The 17,473-nt window shown below is 42.4% G+C and overlaps 2 protein-coding genes across 41 annotated transcripts in view; one reads left to right on the top strand and one right to left on the bottom strand.

Moving 5' to 3' along the window:
• Positions 1-17,473, top strand: part of MDH1B (malate dehydrogenase 1B) — a 40,082-nt gene that overhangs the window by 18,623 nt on the left and 3,986 nt on the right. For 16 of the 40 annotated variants that reach the window (XR_012421409.1, XR_012421408.1, XR_012421410.1 and 13 more), the window contains 3 exons: positions 888-1,027; positions 1,636-1,687; positions 8,165-8,242. The exons of 1 other annotated variant lie outside the window; for it this stretch is intronic. Coding sequence is in view for 33 of the 39 variants with exons in the window: in XM_074009871.1 (XP_073865972.1) it covers positions 888-1,027; positions 1,636-1,687; positions 8,165-8,242 (270 nt within the window). In the remaining 6 variants the exon portion in view is untranslated. The remainder of the gene's footprint in view (positions 1-887; positions 1,028-1,635; positions 1,688-8,164; positions 8,243-17,473) is intronic. 23 more of the 40 variants (XM_074009875.1, XM_074009872.1, XM_074009869.1 and 20 more) reach the window with 3 other exon arrangements.
• Positions 11,059-15,399, bottom strand: LOC135966475 (uncharacterized). Its single transcript, XM_074009890.1, has one exon. The coding sequence runs from the start codon at positions 12,882-12,884 to the stop codon at positions 11,784-11,786; it is 1,101 nt and encodes a 366-aa protein (XP_073865991.1). The 5' UTR covers positions 12,885-15,399; the 3' UTR covers positions 11,059-11,783.

Genomic DNA, 17,473 nt, shown 5'->3' with positions numbered 1-17,473 from the left:
ACATTAAACAAAATACAGCATTACTTGAGGACCTGGGAAGCCCTCTAAGGAAAAGTCTTTTAGATCTCGGTTTCTTGAATGTCCTCAATGTTTTTTGTTGTTGTTGTTGCTTTTTTGTTTTTGTTTGTTTGTTTGTTTTTTGCCCTGGTGACATTTTTGTTGTTTAGAATGGCAGAAATAATTTTCTTATGTGATTGAGGCACCAGAAACGGGGACAGTTTTGTCTGAATGGTGCTCAGTTAGTAATACATACGGTCAATCTTTTTATTTAGAGCACATCCAAATATAAGTATTTCTGTATATCTTAAAGAAATTAAATGTGTTATTAAATGAAGGATGGCTTCTGCTTAAGATGTAGAAACATGTAAAGGAAATCATCCCACATGACGCAAACACACACCAAAACATATGGCAAACTGGAGGCTGCAAAGGAATAACCAAATTTCCTGCCTCCCCTCCTTTCCCTTCCCAGTTCCTCATACTCTGGCTGTGTGAGTGCCATAGCAGGCGAGAAGAGTGGAAGGCCAGATGGACAAATGACTTAGGCTCATGGGCTGCATAGGGGTCCACAGAAAAGCCATGCAGACAGACAAAAAGAATACAGACAGGGTTCAAAAGAGAAAGACTGCATTAGCCTCTGGATGAGAGAGAAATACAGATGGCAGAATTGTTAGAACTTAGATAGTTGCTTAGTCAATCCTTCTAGAGGGAGTGTTTCTGTCCTCCTTGGAGAAGAACTCCCAGAAATTTAATTCCATCATTATCATTAAAAAGCCTGTATTATGTTTGTCCTTTTCTACAGTGCTTAACAGAAAAGGTGCACGTTTCTAAGTTCTGCCGTGTTGCTTTGCTTTGTGTTTGCTCTGCTTTGTGTTTGCTCACTGCAGGCCAGTTTGGTATTCCTAAAGGGATCGTCTTTTCTATGCCTGTGAAATTTGAGAATGGAACTTGGGTGGTTCTTACGGATCTCAAAGATACTGAAATAAGTGAACAAATAATGACCAGAATGACAAGTGATCTAATTCAGGTAATGTCAGAATAGATGCAAGGGGACTGACCTTGATAATGATCTTAAACTGATTCCCCTAGGCCAAGGCATATATTGGTTTTTCTATGGATTCAAATTTTTTTTAATTCCTAAAAGTAATGAGATAATAAAAGTTTGAAAAACATCAGTGAAAGAACATTACTCATTTGGTTATACAATTTCTGGTATGTTAGAAATATTTGTTCATTATTTAAAAATGAAGAATCAAAGTGTTTTTCTATTAAAGAATAGTTAAGTTGCCAGATGCAGTGGCTCATACCTGTAATACTTTGGGAGGCCAAGGTGGGTGGATCACCTGAGGTCGGGAGTTTGAGACCAGCCTGACCAACATGGAGAAACCTTGTCTCTATTAAAAATACAAAAATTAGGCGGGCATGGTGGTGCAGGCCTGTAATCCCAGCTACTTGGGAGGCTGAGGCAGGAGAATCACTTGAACCCAGAAGGCAGAGGTTGCAGTGAGCCAAGATTACACCACTGCACTCTAGCCTGGGCAACAAGAGCAAAACTCCATCTAAAAAAAAAAAAAAAGAATAATTAAGTTAGGAATTGTGGTCATTTAATTCTGTGATTATAAAATTTTTCAACAGGAGAAACTTGTTGCACTTGGAGACAAGATACATTTTCAGCCATACCAATCAGGTAGGCTCTTAGATGTGACGTTTTATTGGACTGCTATTAAAAGAGTATTAACATAATTATTATAACTGAATCACTGTTAATATGAATAACTCCCATTTGTATTTTATCATTTCTAAACTAAATTCATGACAAAATAAACTGTTAAGTTCAATGTGTCCTTTGAAATAAAACATCTCATAAGAATGTTAAAGAAAACACAACTTAAGAACACTATGATCTTATAAATGTTGTAGGTATCATATTTATTAATTTCCTAGGACTACCATAACAAATTACCACAAATTGGATGGCTTAAAAACAACAGAAATTTACTTGTTCACAGCTCGGGAGACTAGAAGACCTGATGTGAGGTATTGGCAGGGCCACACTCTCTCTGAAGGCTCCAGAAAGAATTCTTTCTTGCTTTTTCTAGCTTTGGGTTGCAGTGCTTGCATTCTTGGCTTGTTGCTGCATCACTCCAACCTCTGCTTCTCTCTTCACATGTCTGTCTTTCCTCTGTATATGGCTATGTTTCCAAATCTCTCTCTCTCTCTTTATAAGGATACCAGTCATTGCATTCAGGACCCACCCTAAACCAGTATGATCCCATCTTAAATTGATTATGTCCGCCAAAACTCTATTTCCCATAAGATCACATTCACAGGTACCAGGCATTAGGATGTCAACATATCTTTTTTTTTTTTTTTTTTTTGAGACAGAGTCTCACTCTGTTGCCCAGGCTGCAGTGGTGCCATCTCAGCTCACCACAACTCATGCCTCCCGGGTTCAAGCGATGCTCCTGTCTTAGCCTCCTGAGTAGCTGGAACTACAGGTGCACACCACCATGCCTGGCTAATTTTTGTATTTTTAGTAGAGACGGGGTTTCTCTATATTGGCCAGGCTGGTCTTGAACTCCTGACCTCATGATCCACCCACCTCGGCCCCCCAAAGTACTGGGATTACAGGCATGAGCCACCACGCCTGGCCAACTTCAACATATCTTTTTGGAAACACAATTCAACCTACAACACCAGATTTATTTTTAGATAACTTTATTAAAAGCCAACAAATTTCAATAAGCTTATATTTCTTATTGGTATTTTCTCCACTCATAAGAAATAAGGGAGGGCTGACATCTTTTCTTTGCCTTAAAGATGATCTCATCTTAGGTATGGTTATATACATCTAGAAATAAAGCAATTTATTTATGCAAAGGGCTTTAGTCAAGTGTCTTGGAGCCCAACATTCCTTCCTTCTGCTAATGTGTGTGCAGTACCAACTATAAGCTAGTGCTAGGAGCTAGAAATACAGAGGTGAATGAGATAGACCTGATCTTGCCCTCTCGGAACCTGCAGTCCATCAAGGGGCTGGCCACACATTATATAGATGACTGCAGTTGTAGTGCATTGGAGGAGTAACTGCTGGCTGCCATGCTGTCAGAGCTCATGCCTGTGGATAGAAGGGAAGGACCTGAAGCAGGAAAGTATATATCAACTTGTTTGGAAAAACTGTGGAAAAGCTTATGTGGCCAAAGCCAGAAGAGATGGAGCTGAGAGATACAGCCATGAGGAGATGTGAGAGCTACAGAAGATTTCTAGATGGAGAGAACCTGGTCATATGTGGGATTAGTTTGAAAAACATCCTGGAATAAAGCAAGACTGGTATTGGGGGATAGTGCATACAGCCAAGACCAGAGGCAGTAGAAATTTCAGAGATATTTAGAAGGTAGAATTATCAAGACTTGCTGATGAATCTGATTGGCTCTGGTGAATCCCAACTGGCAACTGGGCAGATTTACTATTGATAAGGGGAAAATGGTACTGAGCAACTGGGCAGATTTACTGTTGATAAGGGGAAAATGGTAAAAGAACGAGAGAGAGAGAAAATATGAGAATGTGGGAGGTGTGTGTGTGCATGCATGCCTGTGGATGGAAGAGGAAGAAGCATGGTGCCAGAGTAGAAAAAGCATGAGTTTCATTTCTTACATTTTGATTCTGAAATACCTGTGTGATATCTAAAATGGAAATGTCACATGGAAAACTGCATACTTCTTGGAGCTCAGAAAGATCTGGACTACAGTTGCCAAATGGGGAGTTGTTGACTCATAAATAGAAATGAAGCTATCTGTATGATGGAGATTGTCTAGAGAGAAGGTAAGAGAAGAAAGCCTGGAGGAACTTAGCCTGTCATGGTTAACTGACAGAAGACCATGAGAAAGGGGTGGTCAGAGAGTCAGGATAAGCCCCTGAAATCTGATGATGTAAAAGACCTGAAGGCAGAGGGTGTTTCAAGAACAAGGACTGGTCTACACTGTCAGATGCTACTGGTGTGTTAGATAAAATGAGACCTGAAAAATACCCAATGGTTGTATGACCAAGGTCATTCGTGACTTTGATGAGACTGATTTTGTGGAATGGAGAGGGCAGAAATGAGACTAGAGTAGAAAGGAAGGACCTTAGCCTTAGGGGCCAGAGTGTCACTCTGGAGCTGGCATGCTCAGTGCTGTGGGCCAGAGGAATGTGCTATGCACCATGACAGCAGTGGGAAGGGCCCCATCAGGGCTCTGACCTGATAGAAGGGCTTTTGGGAGGAGGTAACATCGAAACCGAGTTATGAGAGGAAGGAAGGCCAACAGTTGGGGGCATGGTAGGGGTAAATGGGAGAGTTGTTCAATTCAGAGAAAGCAACGCATTCAAAGATAAAGAAGAAAGAAAGAACTTTTGAAGAACTGCCAATTTGCTTTATCTGGAAAATAGAGTTTCAGGAATGTCAGGAGGCCAGTAGGTAAGTAGAGGCCTTGTTAAAACCAGTGAAGGACTTTAGGCAGAAGAGAGACAGGAGCAGCTTCTAACTTAAAATGATCACTGTCTGCAATGGGAAGAATGAATTGGAGGGGGAGAGACAAGAAGCAGGAAGACCAGTTCTGTTGCAGGTAGAGAAATGATGAGGACCTTAAGCAAGCAGTGACTGTGGGGATGTAGGGAAAGAGCTATATTTGCAAGAGATACAATTGACAGAACTTGACCAATCTGAGATTGAGGATAAGAGAGCGCTCAAGAGAGTCAAGAATGCCCCTGATGTTTTCAACATCTCAACACATGGTGATGGTGTTATCTGAGGCAGAACTTCCCAAACAGTGGGCCACAAATGAATTGAATGTGTAGAACTCTTGATCTCCTCAGTCCTGGGGGCAGAATCTGGGGCAGCTGGAGTCCCCAAGCTGGTTGCCTCTCCTGTCCTTGTCACTTACTATGTGCTCTGAGTCAGGAAAATGACTGGGAAGATGCAATTAATGTAATGAATACAGGAGAAGGAGCAGACTTTCAAGAGGCATCTAAGTGAAAGTTCTGGTGGATAACAGACACGTATCTCTGGAGCCCAGGAGAGAGCTCTGGGCTGGACATGGGGACACAGAGTTGTCAGCAACTGATAGTAATGAGAAGAAACTGATAACTATCATGACCTCCTGGAGGAGGACCTGAGTGGTGGGGGAGGGAAGACTTCTGCAGTTCAGGGTCTCTTGTGCCTCTTGGATTTTGTTCCATGTGCATGATATACATATCCAAAAATACAAAGAGATGGATGGATATCTGGATCGTTGGATGTTAAAGTTTAACTACTATTAGAGAGGAGAGGGTGAAGATAGAGGGGGAGTGAGCAGAAGGGTTCTCTGCTCAAGTAGAACTCAAGTGCCAGAGCACAGGGTCAGCTGCAAACTGAAAGTGTCTCTGCTGCTAAGGCCAGAGGAAGGGGAGGTGATGGATGCAGATGCAAGTCAGTGTGTGGAATGGAGGAATGCGGAACCAAACAGGCAGCGGGACCAGGTCCTGAAGGCCAAAGACTCAGGGAAAGGCTGGGCTTCTAAGGAAGGACATGAAGGTTTGAAATACAGGCATGTGTGCATAACGACATTTTGGTCAATGGCAGATGGCATGATACCATAGTGGTCCTGTTGTGGGCCAAAAGAGTGAGGGTCGTGATCAACTCAGTGAAGGCTATATGAGTAAACAGCAAACTGTTCGCATAAATGCAGAATGTTAGCAAACTGATGAACTGCGTCTGCCGCCCAGAAGGAATGCTGAGGGCTATCGCACCCCAAGTGCAGTGTTTCTTGTGATTAGGCACATCTGAAGCTTGTTAGCTATAATAATGGGAACCTGTGATCAGTCAAGCAGCTGACCAACCATTAGCTCCTCCCTCCTCTTTCTACCCAATAAATACGAAGGGCTGTAGACGCTCAGGGCTGCCTTTGCTCACTAGAAGCAAGAAGCCCCCTTCTTCTCCTGACCCCTTCTTTTTCTTTAAAACAAATCCTTTTTCTTTGTCTTCATTTCTATGTTCGTCCTCCTTTGTTCAGTCTGGTAGTAACTGGGGCAAACCGTGGCATGGTCTCATAATGTAATGGAGTTGAGCAATTCCTTCTGCCTAGTGACCTCCTAATGATCCTGACGCTGTGTAGGCCTAGGCTAATAATGTATGTGTTTGTGTCTTTTTTAACAAAAAAATTTGAAAAGAAAAAAGTAATTTTTAAAAATAGAAAAAAGCTTATAAAAGGACATAAAGGATCTAAAGAAAAAGGATATAAAGAAAAAATATTTTTGTATAGTTGTACAAGGTGTTTGTGTTTTAAGCAGAGTGCTAATACAAAAGAGTTGGTTTTTAAAAACATAAAAGCTTAAAAATACAGTAAGCTAAGGTTAAGTTATTATCAAAGAAAGAAAAAAAAATTTCAGTGTAGCCTAAGTGCATGGTATTTATCAGTCTGCAGTAGTCTACAATAATGTCCTAGGCCTTCACATTCACTCACCATCACTCACTGACTCACCCAGAGCGACTTCCAGTCCCACAAGCTTCATTCATGGTAAGTGCCCTATACAGTTGTACCATTTTTTAATCTTTTATGCTGTTTTCTTTTCCTATACCTTTTCTGTATTAGATATTTTTAAATACACAAATACTATTATGGTTACAATTGCCTACAGTATTCAGTACAGTAACATGCAGTACAGGTTTGTAGCCTAGGTGTATAGTAGCCTATACTATCTAGGTTTGTGTAAGTACATTCTCTCATGTTCATGCAATAACAAAATTGCCTACTGATGCATTTCTCAGAATGTATCTACCATTATTAACTGACACATGACTGCAACTGTTAAGAGGAAGGGAGAGACACAAAGCAGAAAAAAATGTAATTTTTTTCAGAGTTAAGAGCTCAGTGGAAGTTAGGGACCATTAATTTGTAGTGCCTGCAATGTATGATTGTGTGATTCCTTGCAAAGATGCTCAGCTGCCTGGATGCAGGAGCAGAAACCTAGATGCATGATTGTAGTAAACCCCAAAATATTAGAGTATACTGCTACCCCCTGCTTAGAATAAATGCAGTTAGAGTAAAAGTAACCCCACAACGTATTCCAACAAAATTTTGAGTTCTTCCATGTTGACTTTATTAGGAGTAGCAAATTATTTCCAAAAAGTTTTTATTTTTCTCACATTTGTGCACGTGCTTTACTGGTGCCTAAAATAGGTGCTACGGTGACTTTGGTTATCCACATTGAACATGAGAGTGGAAAATGAGTCCAGTTCACTTAGCATTTGGGAACGAAGGAGGTGAGGCAAAGAAATCGAAGGCCATTGCAAGAAAGCAGATGAAGTGATAGACTATGGGGGTCTAGATTGGATAAGGAAGGAAGTAATAAACAGAAATAAAAGAATCCAAATGAAGGGGATATTGAAACTATTTAACAACCAGTATGGTTACAGATCCCAACCAATTGAAACAGTTGCTGCCTTTCAGAATGGACTAACTCATCAAAATCAACTGCAGGGGACAGAGTGGGTGCCATTGGTCCAGACCATAGAGGGTTGAGTAAGGTGAAAGTACAGGAAGTTGGGGAGGAAGGACAGAGAGAGGGTGGGGTTTGGGAATTCAGAGGAGGTTCTGGCTGATGGCCAAGTCACCAGGAGTGGGCCAAACCAAAGCCCAGAGGAGGCAGGAAGGTGGAGGTGCAGGCACAGAGGGATATGTAGAAGTCCAATTGGCCACTGATTTTAACTCAAATTCTTTTAATCTCAGAATGTAGAGGCCCTCTGTGTGGCTTCCTATACTAGGCAGAATAGAGCTTCAAATTCCTTTTATGGGAGTGGGCCACAAAACAGTCATTCTAAAATTGACTCCATTGACTTGTAGTTAGTCCTAACGGTCCCATATATACTTGCATTATAGAGTTTTGTGACAGACAAAAAAAAGACTTGATTTTATGCTGTGTTTTTATTAACAAAGGTCAAGGGGTGTGTGTGTGTGTGTGTGTGTGTGTGTTTGATCTTAACTCTGTCACCTTTGGCTCTTGCCCCTGCAGAGAAACACTCTTCCAGATATTCCAAAATCAGAGACTCTCACAGTGTGGAGATCTCTGCTTACTAACATATCAATGAGATTATTCTTTTGTGAGGCTTGTTTAATCTCTTCAATTAATGCAATAATAAGTTTCCTGATTTTAGAAACTGAACTACGTAAAAAAGATAAAAGGATCTCCTTACCCATCACAGATGACAGCCAGAAAGAACAGGTCTCAGATGGTAGGTACGCTTACACTCAATTTTTTAAACTGCCCTTTTTATTCAAGGGTTAATAGTACATTGCAAAGAAAGAAATTTGATCACCCACCAACCATAAAGTGGGACTTAAGTCATCTTATAGTCAAAATATAGGATTATATTTAAAATCTGTTTAAGTCTTTGGAGAAAATTACCAGATAGTCACTGTGCACCTTCTATCTGCTGGTCACTGTGAGAGACACTGGGGGCACAATAAGGAAGTGATGGCCCCACTCACTGGGGAAAGAAGCCATGAGAATATGAAAAGGTAAATGCCAAGACACACAGTGAATTAAATGGCTTAATAAAACAAGGGAAGACAGGTCAAAAGGAAGGAAAGTACAGAATAAGTAGTCTAAAAACTCACATGAAAAGGAGAAAGCCTGTAGAGAGGAGAAAATGTAATTGTATCTTGAAATCTAGTTGGGACCTAAGATGGCTAAAGATCTAAAAATGGGCGTTTCTTCAGAAACTGAGCTAGTTCAGTCACAGAATATGAAAAATATCTGGAGATCTTCTGTACAACAATGTGCATGTCTTCCGAATACAATGTCTTCCAGATGCATATAGGATGGATGAGGCTGGAAAGGTAGGTAGGGGCCATCTGTTGTTTGGCTGAGTGGTTAGTTAGCAATATGACTGATGAATGCTGGATGATGGCACTGTTGATGAAAAGAGTCAAACTCTGTAAGATATTTTAAAAGATTTATTCCGAGCCGAATATGAGTGACCATGGCCCATGATAGTCCTCAGGAGATCCTGAGGACATATGTCCAAGGTAGTCAGGGTACAGCTCAGTTTTATATATTTTAGGAAGGCATGAGACATCAATCAAATACATTTAAGAAATACATTGGTTTCATTCAGAAAGGCGGGACAAGTCAAAGATGTAGGTGGGGTGCCTCCAGGCTATAGGTAAATTTAAATATTTTCTGGCAGACAATTGGTTGAGTTTGTCTAAAGACCTGGGATTGGTAGAAAGGAATGTTTAGGTTAAGATAAAGGATTGTGGAGATCGAGTTTTATTGTGCAGAGGAAGCTCTCAGATAGCAGACTTAGAGAGGGCAGGTTATAAATTGTTTCTTATGAGACTTTAAAGGGTGCCTGGCTCTTAGTTGATTATCTCCTGAATCTGAGGAGAAAGGAAGGAAAACAAAGGGGAGAGGAGATTCTCTATAGAATGTGGATTTTCCCGCAAGAGATTTTGCAGGGCAATTTCAAGGTCTGGCAAGGAAATATATTTTGGGGTAAAACATTTTGATTGTCTTCCTTGTCATGGCAGAGTCAGATTGGAAAGTAAGTCATGATATACAGGGTTAAATATCTGATGAGAATTTATGGTTTATAGGGCATGACTTAGAAAGGAATTTAGGTGGCCAGGCACAGTGGCTCACGCCTATAATTCCAGCACTTCTGGGAGGCCAAGGCAGACAGATCACCTGAGGTCGGAAGTTTGAGACCAACCTGATCAACATGGAGAAATCCCGTCTCTATTAAAAATACAAAAAAATTAGCTGGGTGTGGTGGCACGTGCCTGTAATCCCAGCTACCCGGGAGGCTGAGGCAGGAGAATCACTTGAACCTGGGAAGCGGAGGTTTCAGTGAGCCGAGATCACACCATTGCACTCCAGCCTGGGCAACAAGAGCAAAACTCTGTGGCAAAAAAAAAAAAAAAGAGAAAAGAAAAGAAAGGAATTTGGGCAAGATAAAAAATATCAGAGCTTAGTCCTCAGGACAAAGCACAAAATAGATGGGGTCAGGCTTAGAGAATTAATCCAGCTGTAACATGAGCCCTGTAGGGGATTATCAACAGCCCAAATCACTGTCCTGACAAGCGTGGTGAACTCAGTCCCACCTAGACAGTGTCTCTCTAGATATCTGAGTGGCAGCACTATTATTGCATTGGCCCAATTGGTGTTAAGCACCACTTAAGATCTCAGGGCACCAAGGCCCTTGTCAGAACTGAGGAAAACTGTAAGATCTGTCACGAAGGAGATGGCAGCTTTCCAGGGTGGAGGAAGAGAAGCCAAATTGTAGAGTGTGTATTCCTGAGACTACTCGCATCAGAACAGTTTAAGTTGCTAATTACAGTTTTAGGTTCTTAGACCTCTACCTGAACAAATCATAAGCTTATGCAGATTAAAGAACTTTAGTTATGATAAAAGAGAGAAAATGGGGTTGATTTAAGGTTGTTTTGCAGACCATTTGTTGAATAAGCATAGAATCAAATATAACCAATTACAGTGTTTTCCACATTTTGAGAAACATTTCCATATGCTTAGGTGGATTGTAAAAAACATACAGTGATTAATGAAATCAATTTAATCACTAGCATTTTTCTCACTGAAATAGAATGAAATTGATAAGAAAACAGTAAGGAGACCAGATTTTTTCCCCCAATGAACTAGAATAGAATAGAAAGAAAAAGGCAAGTAGAAAAAACAAGAAAAGGGTAAGTAGGACTAGATTAGTGTATTAGTCAGGGTTCCCTAGAGAGGTAGAACTAATAGGATATATAAATATATATAATATATAATTATATATTATATTTTTTATATTTTATAATATATAATTATACATTGTATATTTATAAATATATAATTTATAATTTATTATATATTATATATTTATATATTATATATATATAAAGGGGAGTTTATTAAGTAATAACTTACATGATCAAAAGGTCCCACATTAGGCTGTCTGCAAGCTTGAGGAGCAAGGAGAGCCAGACCGAGTCTCAAAACTGAAGAACTTGGAGTCCAATGTTTGAGGGCAGGAAGCATCCAGCATGGGAGAGAGATGTAGGCTGCGAGGCTGGGCAGTTCTCACCTTTTCACATTTTTCTTCCTGCTTTATATTTACTGGCAGCTGATTAGATTGTGCCCACCAGATTAAGGGTGGGTCTGTCTTCCCTAGCCCACTGACTCAAATGTTAATCTCCTTTGGCAACACCCTCACAGACGCACCCAGGATCAATACTTCGCATCCTTCAATCCCGTCAAGTTGACACTCAGTATCAACCATCACAAATTCACCCCTTGTCAACTTAAACCCATACACATCTCCTGAGATCATACATAATCTTCAAATAAAGACAATAATAAGGTCATAATTATGCCTAACATAATACAACTATCCTTCATACAACTGGAAACGCACTAATTTCCAACCCAAATACTGTTACATAAAGTTAACAATACTTAAAGTGGTAATATGAAGTCAATAAATCTTATTTCACATGATAAAACAAAAGGAAATAAAATGAAGATATTTTCTAAGTGTATACATGCACAAACATGTTTTTAACAAAAGGAGGAAACACTCATGACATTTACAGTCCTCATTTCTGCAGCTGGTCACATGGTTGTAGCTGGTATTAATGACTATCTTCTACTACACATTCTATATTCTCTTTGCCTTCAGCAAGCACCTCAGCAGGTCGTAGTTTTTTCCCTGGTGGAGCGACCCAAGCCTTCATTCCTGAGGGGTCTGGACCATTTGTAGTCCTGCCTGGATTGGGCTATTGTAGTTTCCCACTGGCCTTAATCACAGGGCATAGTAATACTAAGATAGGCCCTAATGAATCTCCTGTATTCCATGCATACTCTTCCTTACCTCCATTATGGAATAGTAAACTGATTTCATCTTGATAGTCTGGGTCAGTCACCCCAGCTAACACTGTAACTCCTTTCTTAGCCTGTTGACTGAAAGGTAGGAGGAGCCCAAAGTGTCCAGGTGGCAATCTTAACTTCCAGTTTAATGGAATGGTTGTATCTCCTGGTGACAGTGTTCTTCCCTCTGGAACTAAGACCTCTAGGCCAGCAGAACATAATGTCGCAGGAACAGGAAGCAAAAATGTTGCTAATGGATCACTAGAGGTGATGGTGAGTGGTGCCATTTCCACTTCCACCCCTTGATTCCTAGACCTGTGATTCCTGGCTATGGGAGAAACAGTATCATATATTGGATGCTGATTCAGATCATACACGGCCTTCTGGAGAACTTTGCCCCAGCCCTGCAAAGTATTGTCACCTAGTTGGCATTGTAACTGTGACTTCAAAAGGCCATTCCACCGTTCTATCAATCCAGCTGCTTCAGGATGATGGAGAACATGGTAAGGCCAGCGAATTGCATGAGCCTGAACACACTGCCCCACTTCTTTAGCTGTAAAGTGAGTGCCTTGGTCAGAGGCAATGCTGTGTGGAATACCATGCCAGTGGATAAGGCTTTCCATTAGTCCATGGATGGTAGTCATGGCAGAAGCATTGTGTGTAGGATAGGCAAACCTATATTTGGTGTAAGCATCTATTCCAGTGAGGACAAACCTCTGCCCTTTCCATGAAGGAAGAGGTCCAGTATAATCAACCTGCCACCAGGTAGCTGGCTGATCACCCCGAGGAATGGTGCCATATCGAGGGCTCAGTGTTGGTCTCTGCTGCTGGCAAATGGGGCACTCAGCAGTGGCTGTAGCCACATCAGCCTTGGTGAGTGGAAGTCCATGTTGCTGAGCCCATGCGTAACCTCCATCCCTGCCACCATGGCCGCTTTGTTCATGGGCCCATCGGGCAATGACAGAAGTGGCTGGGGAAGAAGGCTCAGTGGTGTCTACAGAACAGGTCATCCTATCCACTTGATTATCAAAATACTCCTCTGCTGAGGTCACCCGTTGGTGAGCACTCACATAGGATGCAAATATCTTCAGTTTTTGACCATTCAGAGAGGTCCATCCACATACCTCTTCCCAAATTTCTTTGTCACCAATTTTCCAGTCATGCTTTTTCCAAGTCCCTGACCATCCAGCTAAACCACTGGCTACAGCCCATGAATCAGTATATAATTGCACATCTAGCTATTTTTCCTTCCATGCAAAGTGCATGTTACACTGCTCGAAGTTCTGCCCACTGGGGGGATTTCCCTTCACCGCTGTCCTTCAGGGATGTCCTGGAAAGGGGCTGTAGTGCTGCAGCTGTCCACTTTCGGGTGGTGCCTGCATCTCGTGCAGAACCGTCTGTGAACCAGGCCCTAGTCTTCTCTTCCTCTGTCACCTGATCATAGGGAACTCCCCATGAGGCCATCAGTGCAGGCTGGGGAAGAGAAGGCAGGGTGGCAGGAGTGGAGACCATGGGCATTTGAGCCACTTCCTCGTGGAACATACTTATGCCTCCAGGACATACTTGAGCCCAATCACATATATACCACTTCCATTTGATGATGGAATGCTGCTGAGCATGACCCACTTTATTGCTAGATGGGTCAGAAAGCACCCAGTTCACGACAGGCAGTTCAGGTCACATGGTGACTTGATGACCCATAGTCAAATGTTCAGTTTCCACCAAAGCCCAGCAACAGGCCAAGAGCTGTCTCTCAAAGGGACAATAGTTATCTGCAGAAGATGGCAGAGCCTTTCTCCAAAATCCTAGAGGCCTCTACTGTGATTCACCTATGGGGGCCTGCCAAAGGCTCCAGACAGCATCCCTATCTATCACTGACATCTCAAGCACCATTGGATCTGCTGGGTCATATGGCCCAAGTGGCAGAGCAGCTTGCACAGCAGCCTGGATCTGTTGCAGAGCCGTCTCCTGTTCTGGACCCCACTCAAAACTGGCAGCCAGCCTTTCAGGTCACTCAATAAATGAGTGGAAGTAACACACCCAAATGAGGAATGTGTTGCCTCCAAAATCCAAATAGGACCACTAGGCATTATGCCTCTTTCTTGTTTGTAGGAGGGGACAAATGCAGCAACTTATCCTTCACCTTAGAAGGAGTATCTCCATAGACCCCACACCACTGGACCCCTAGAAATTTTACTGAAGTAGAAGGTCCCTGAATTTTAGTCAAATTTATTTCTTATCTTCCGGCATGTAAATGTCTCACCAATAAGTCCAGTGTGTTTGCTACTTCTTACTCAATGGATCTAGTCAGCATAATGTCATCAGTGTAATGAACCAGTGCGATATCTTGTGGAAGTGAAAAGTGATCAAGGTCGCTCCGAATAAGATTATGACACAAAGCCTGGGAGTTGATATACCCCTGAGGTAGGACAGTAAAGGTACATTGCTGGCCTTGTCAACTGAAGGCAAATTGCTTCTGGTGGGCCTTATGGACAGGAATGGAGAAAAAGGCATTTTTTGAGTCAATGGCTGCATACCAGATACCAGGAGATGTGTTAATTTGCTCAAGCAATGAGCATCTGGTACAGGAAGCTGCAACTGGAGTTACCACTTAGTTAAGCTTACGATAATCTACCGTCATTCTCCAAGATCCGTCTGTCTTCTGCACAGGCCAAATGGTAGAGTTGAACGCGGATGTGGTGGGAATGACCACCCCTGCATCTTTCAAGTCCTTGATAGTGGCACTAATCTCTGCGATCCCTCTAGAGATATGTTATTGTTTTTGATATACTATTTTTCTAGGTAGAGGCAGCCCTGATGGCTTCCATTTGGCCTTTTCCATCATAATAGCCCTCACCCTACCAGTCAGGGAGCCAATGTGGGGTTTCTGCCAGCTGCTAAGTATGTCTATGCCAATTATGCATTCCGGCACTGGGGAAATGACCACAGGATGAGTCCAGGGACCCACTGGACCCTCTGTAAGTCAGACCTGAGCTGAAATTCCATGAATTACCTGACTTCCATAAGCCCCTACTTTAACTGGAAGACCACAATTATGTTTTGGATCCCCTGGAATCAATGTCAGCTCAGAGCCAGTGTCCAGTAGTCCTTGAAATGTCTGATTATGTCCCTTTCCCTATTGCACAGTTACTCTGGTAAATGGTCAGAGGTCTCTTTGGGGAAAGATGGGAGAAAGATTCACTGCATAAATTGTCAGTAATGTAGTGGGGTCCTCCCTCAAGGGGGCTCGGTCTCCCCTTCATTCAAAGGGTTCAGGGTCTGTAAACTGGCTCAAATCTGGAAATTGATTGAGGGGCCATGATTCTCTGTTTTATAATTCAAATGAGTCTTTTATCTATTCAGCCTAGAAGTTTTCTCCATATATAAATTAAGTAGGAATGCAGTAGGCTTCCTGTCAATTTCACTTCTAGGAACACCATGATTAATTAGCCAATGCCAGAGCTCTACACAAGTCAGACTATTCTGATTGCTGCTTTGTCTCTGCTGTCCATTATGGCAGTTATACCCACCTTAGCTTTTTTTTTTTTTTTTCTTTTGAGATGGAGTCTGGCTCTGTTGCCCAGGCTGGAATGCAGTGGCATGATTTCAGCTCACTGCAAGCTCCGCCTCCCAGGTTCACGCCATTCTCCTGCCTCAGCCTACCAAGTAGCTGGGACTACAGGTGCCTGCCACCATGCCCAGCTAATGTTTTGTGTTTTTAGTAGAGACAGGGTTTCATCATGTTAGCCAGGCTGGTCACAATCTCCTGACCTTGTGATCCACCCACCTCGGACTCCCAAAGTGCTGAGATTACAGGTGTGAGCCACCGCACCCGGCCCCACCTTGCCTTTGACGGTTAGTTAAGTGCCACAACTTGGCCCCTGCCACCTTGGGATCCAGTTATTCCCAATGTATTTAAGTTTTGTAGTTGAGTGACTATGGTTCCCACTGTTAGATCTGACATACAGAGTAGAGCAATTACGGGGCTCTTCAAAGATGCAGGTGCTACCCTCACAAATCTATTTCACAAGGCATTGGTCAAGGGTATATCTTCTGTACCCTCCCAGCTGGGATGAGTAGGTCTAAAGTGACTAATCCACTCCACCATGCCAATCTCCCTAAGCCTTTGGATCCCTTCCATTAAACCAAGGGAGATCAGGCATTTCCATCTCACTCACAGTGGGCCATCTTTTAATCCATATTTCAGCTAACCAAGCAAATAAACTACTAGAACCTTTTTTAACTTCCTGAGCTGCAACATTAAATGCAGAGTCCCTACTTAGTGGTCCCAAGTCAATAAATTCAGCCTGATCCAACTCTATGTTCCTTCCACTATTATCCCATACCCTTAATATCCATTCCCATGCCTGTTCTCCAGATTTCTGTTTATATAAATTAGAGACATCAACTGGGTGCAGTGGCTCACGCCTGTAATCCCAGCACTTTGGGAGGCCGAGGCAGGCGGATCACAAGGTCAGGAGATCGAGACCATCCTGGCTAACATGGTGAAACCCTGTCTCTACTAAAAATACAAAAAAAAAAAAAATTAACTGAGCTTGGTGGCAGGCACCTGTAGTCCCAGCTACTCAGGAGGCTGAGACAGGAGAATGGCGTGAACCCAGAAGGCAGAGCTTGCTGCACTCCAGCCTGGGTGACCAAGCAAGACTCTGTCTCAGAAAAAAAAAAAAAAATTAGAGACATCAAGCAGCTCTTTTTGAGTGTAGCACACTTCTCCATGGGTCATACTCTCAATCTCACCTCTAGAGGCCCACTGAGACTTTAGTTATAGGTCTAGAAACAAACAAGGGTGTTAGGGGTGGCTCCTGAAGAGAATCAACATTATCTTGCCTGGCAACTGCCTCAGGGGAGGCCATCACTCTTGCCTCAGGAAGTACACAGGGTTTATCTCCTCAGACAAAGGTGGAAAGACTGATGACAGCATGGGTCGGGGAGGGGATGTTGCCGCTACTGGTATGGGGAAGCTGTTCCTTCTGGCAAAAAAGTTCATCAGAGTTTACAAACTCAGTATCCCCAGCTTCATCAGGGTTCTCCCACATGTCTCCTTCCCAAGTTGCAGGGTCCCATTCTTTTCCAATTAATGCCCTCACTTTAACAGGAGACAATTGGCAAGGCTGTGCATGCACCTTTCACTGCACCTTTCAGCCACTCACATGATAAGAGCTTGTGTCTGTTTTTCCACAATTTCAGCTATTTCTCTACAGGAGATAAGACTCACTTAGGGCAATCTTTGCAGATTTGAGGCTCAGTATCTGCTTCTGTAGCCAGGAGACAGAATCTCTGAGTTCATCATTTTCTTTCATCACTTTGTCTACTGAACTTAGGAGCAACTAACCAGCTTCATTATGTTCCCTTGTTCACCACATATGGTCAAAGGTATTATGTATAGAGTCATTAAACTCCCTGCCTCTCATGAGCAGTGAATCAGGAGTGTCAAATGCATTTATTTTGTGTAACTCATTAAACAGTTCATGCCAAGGACTATCAGTGTTCTCCATACTATTAGAAGTAGAGTCCTTAGCATTTGGGGGTCTAATCATACTAACCAGCCAACTCCAGAAACCCAAAAACCAACAAAAGA

Source organism: Macaca fascicularis, chromosome 12 (genome assembly GCF_037993035.2).
Source record: "Macaca fascicularis isolate 582-1 chromosome 12, T2T-MFA8v1.1".
NCBI classification, from domain to species: Eukaryota; Metazoa; Chordata; class Mammalia; order Primates; family Cercopithecidae; genus Macaca; species Macaca fascicularis.
Note: the sequence above shows the minus strand (reverse complement) of the source record. Positions and strands in the feature narration are given on the sequence as shown.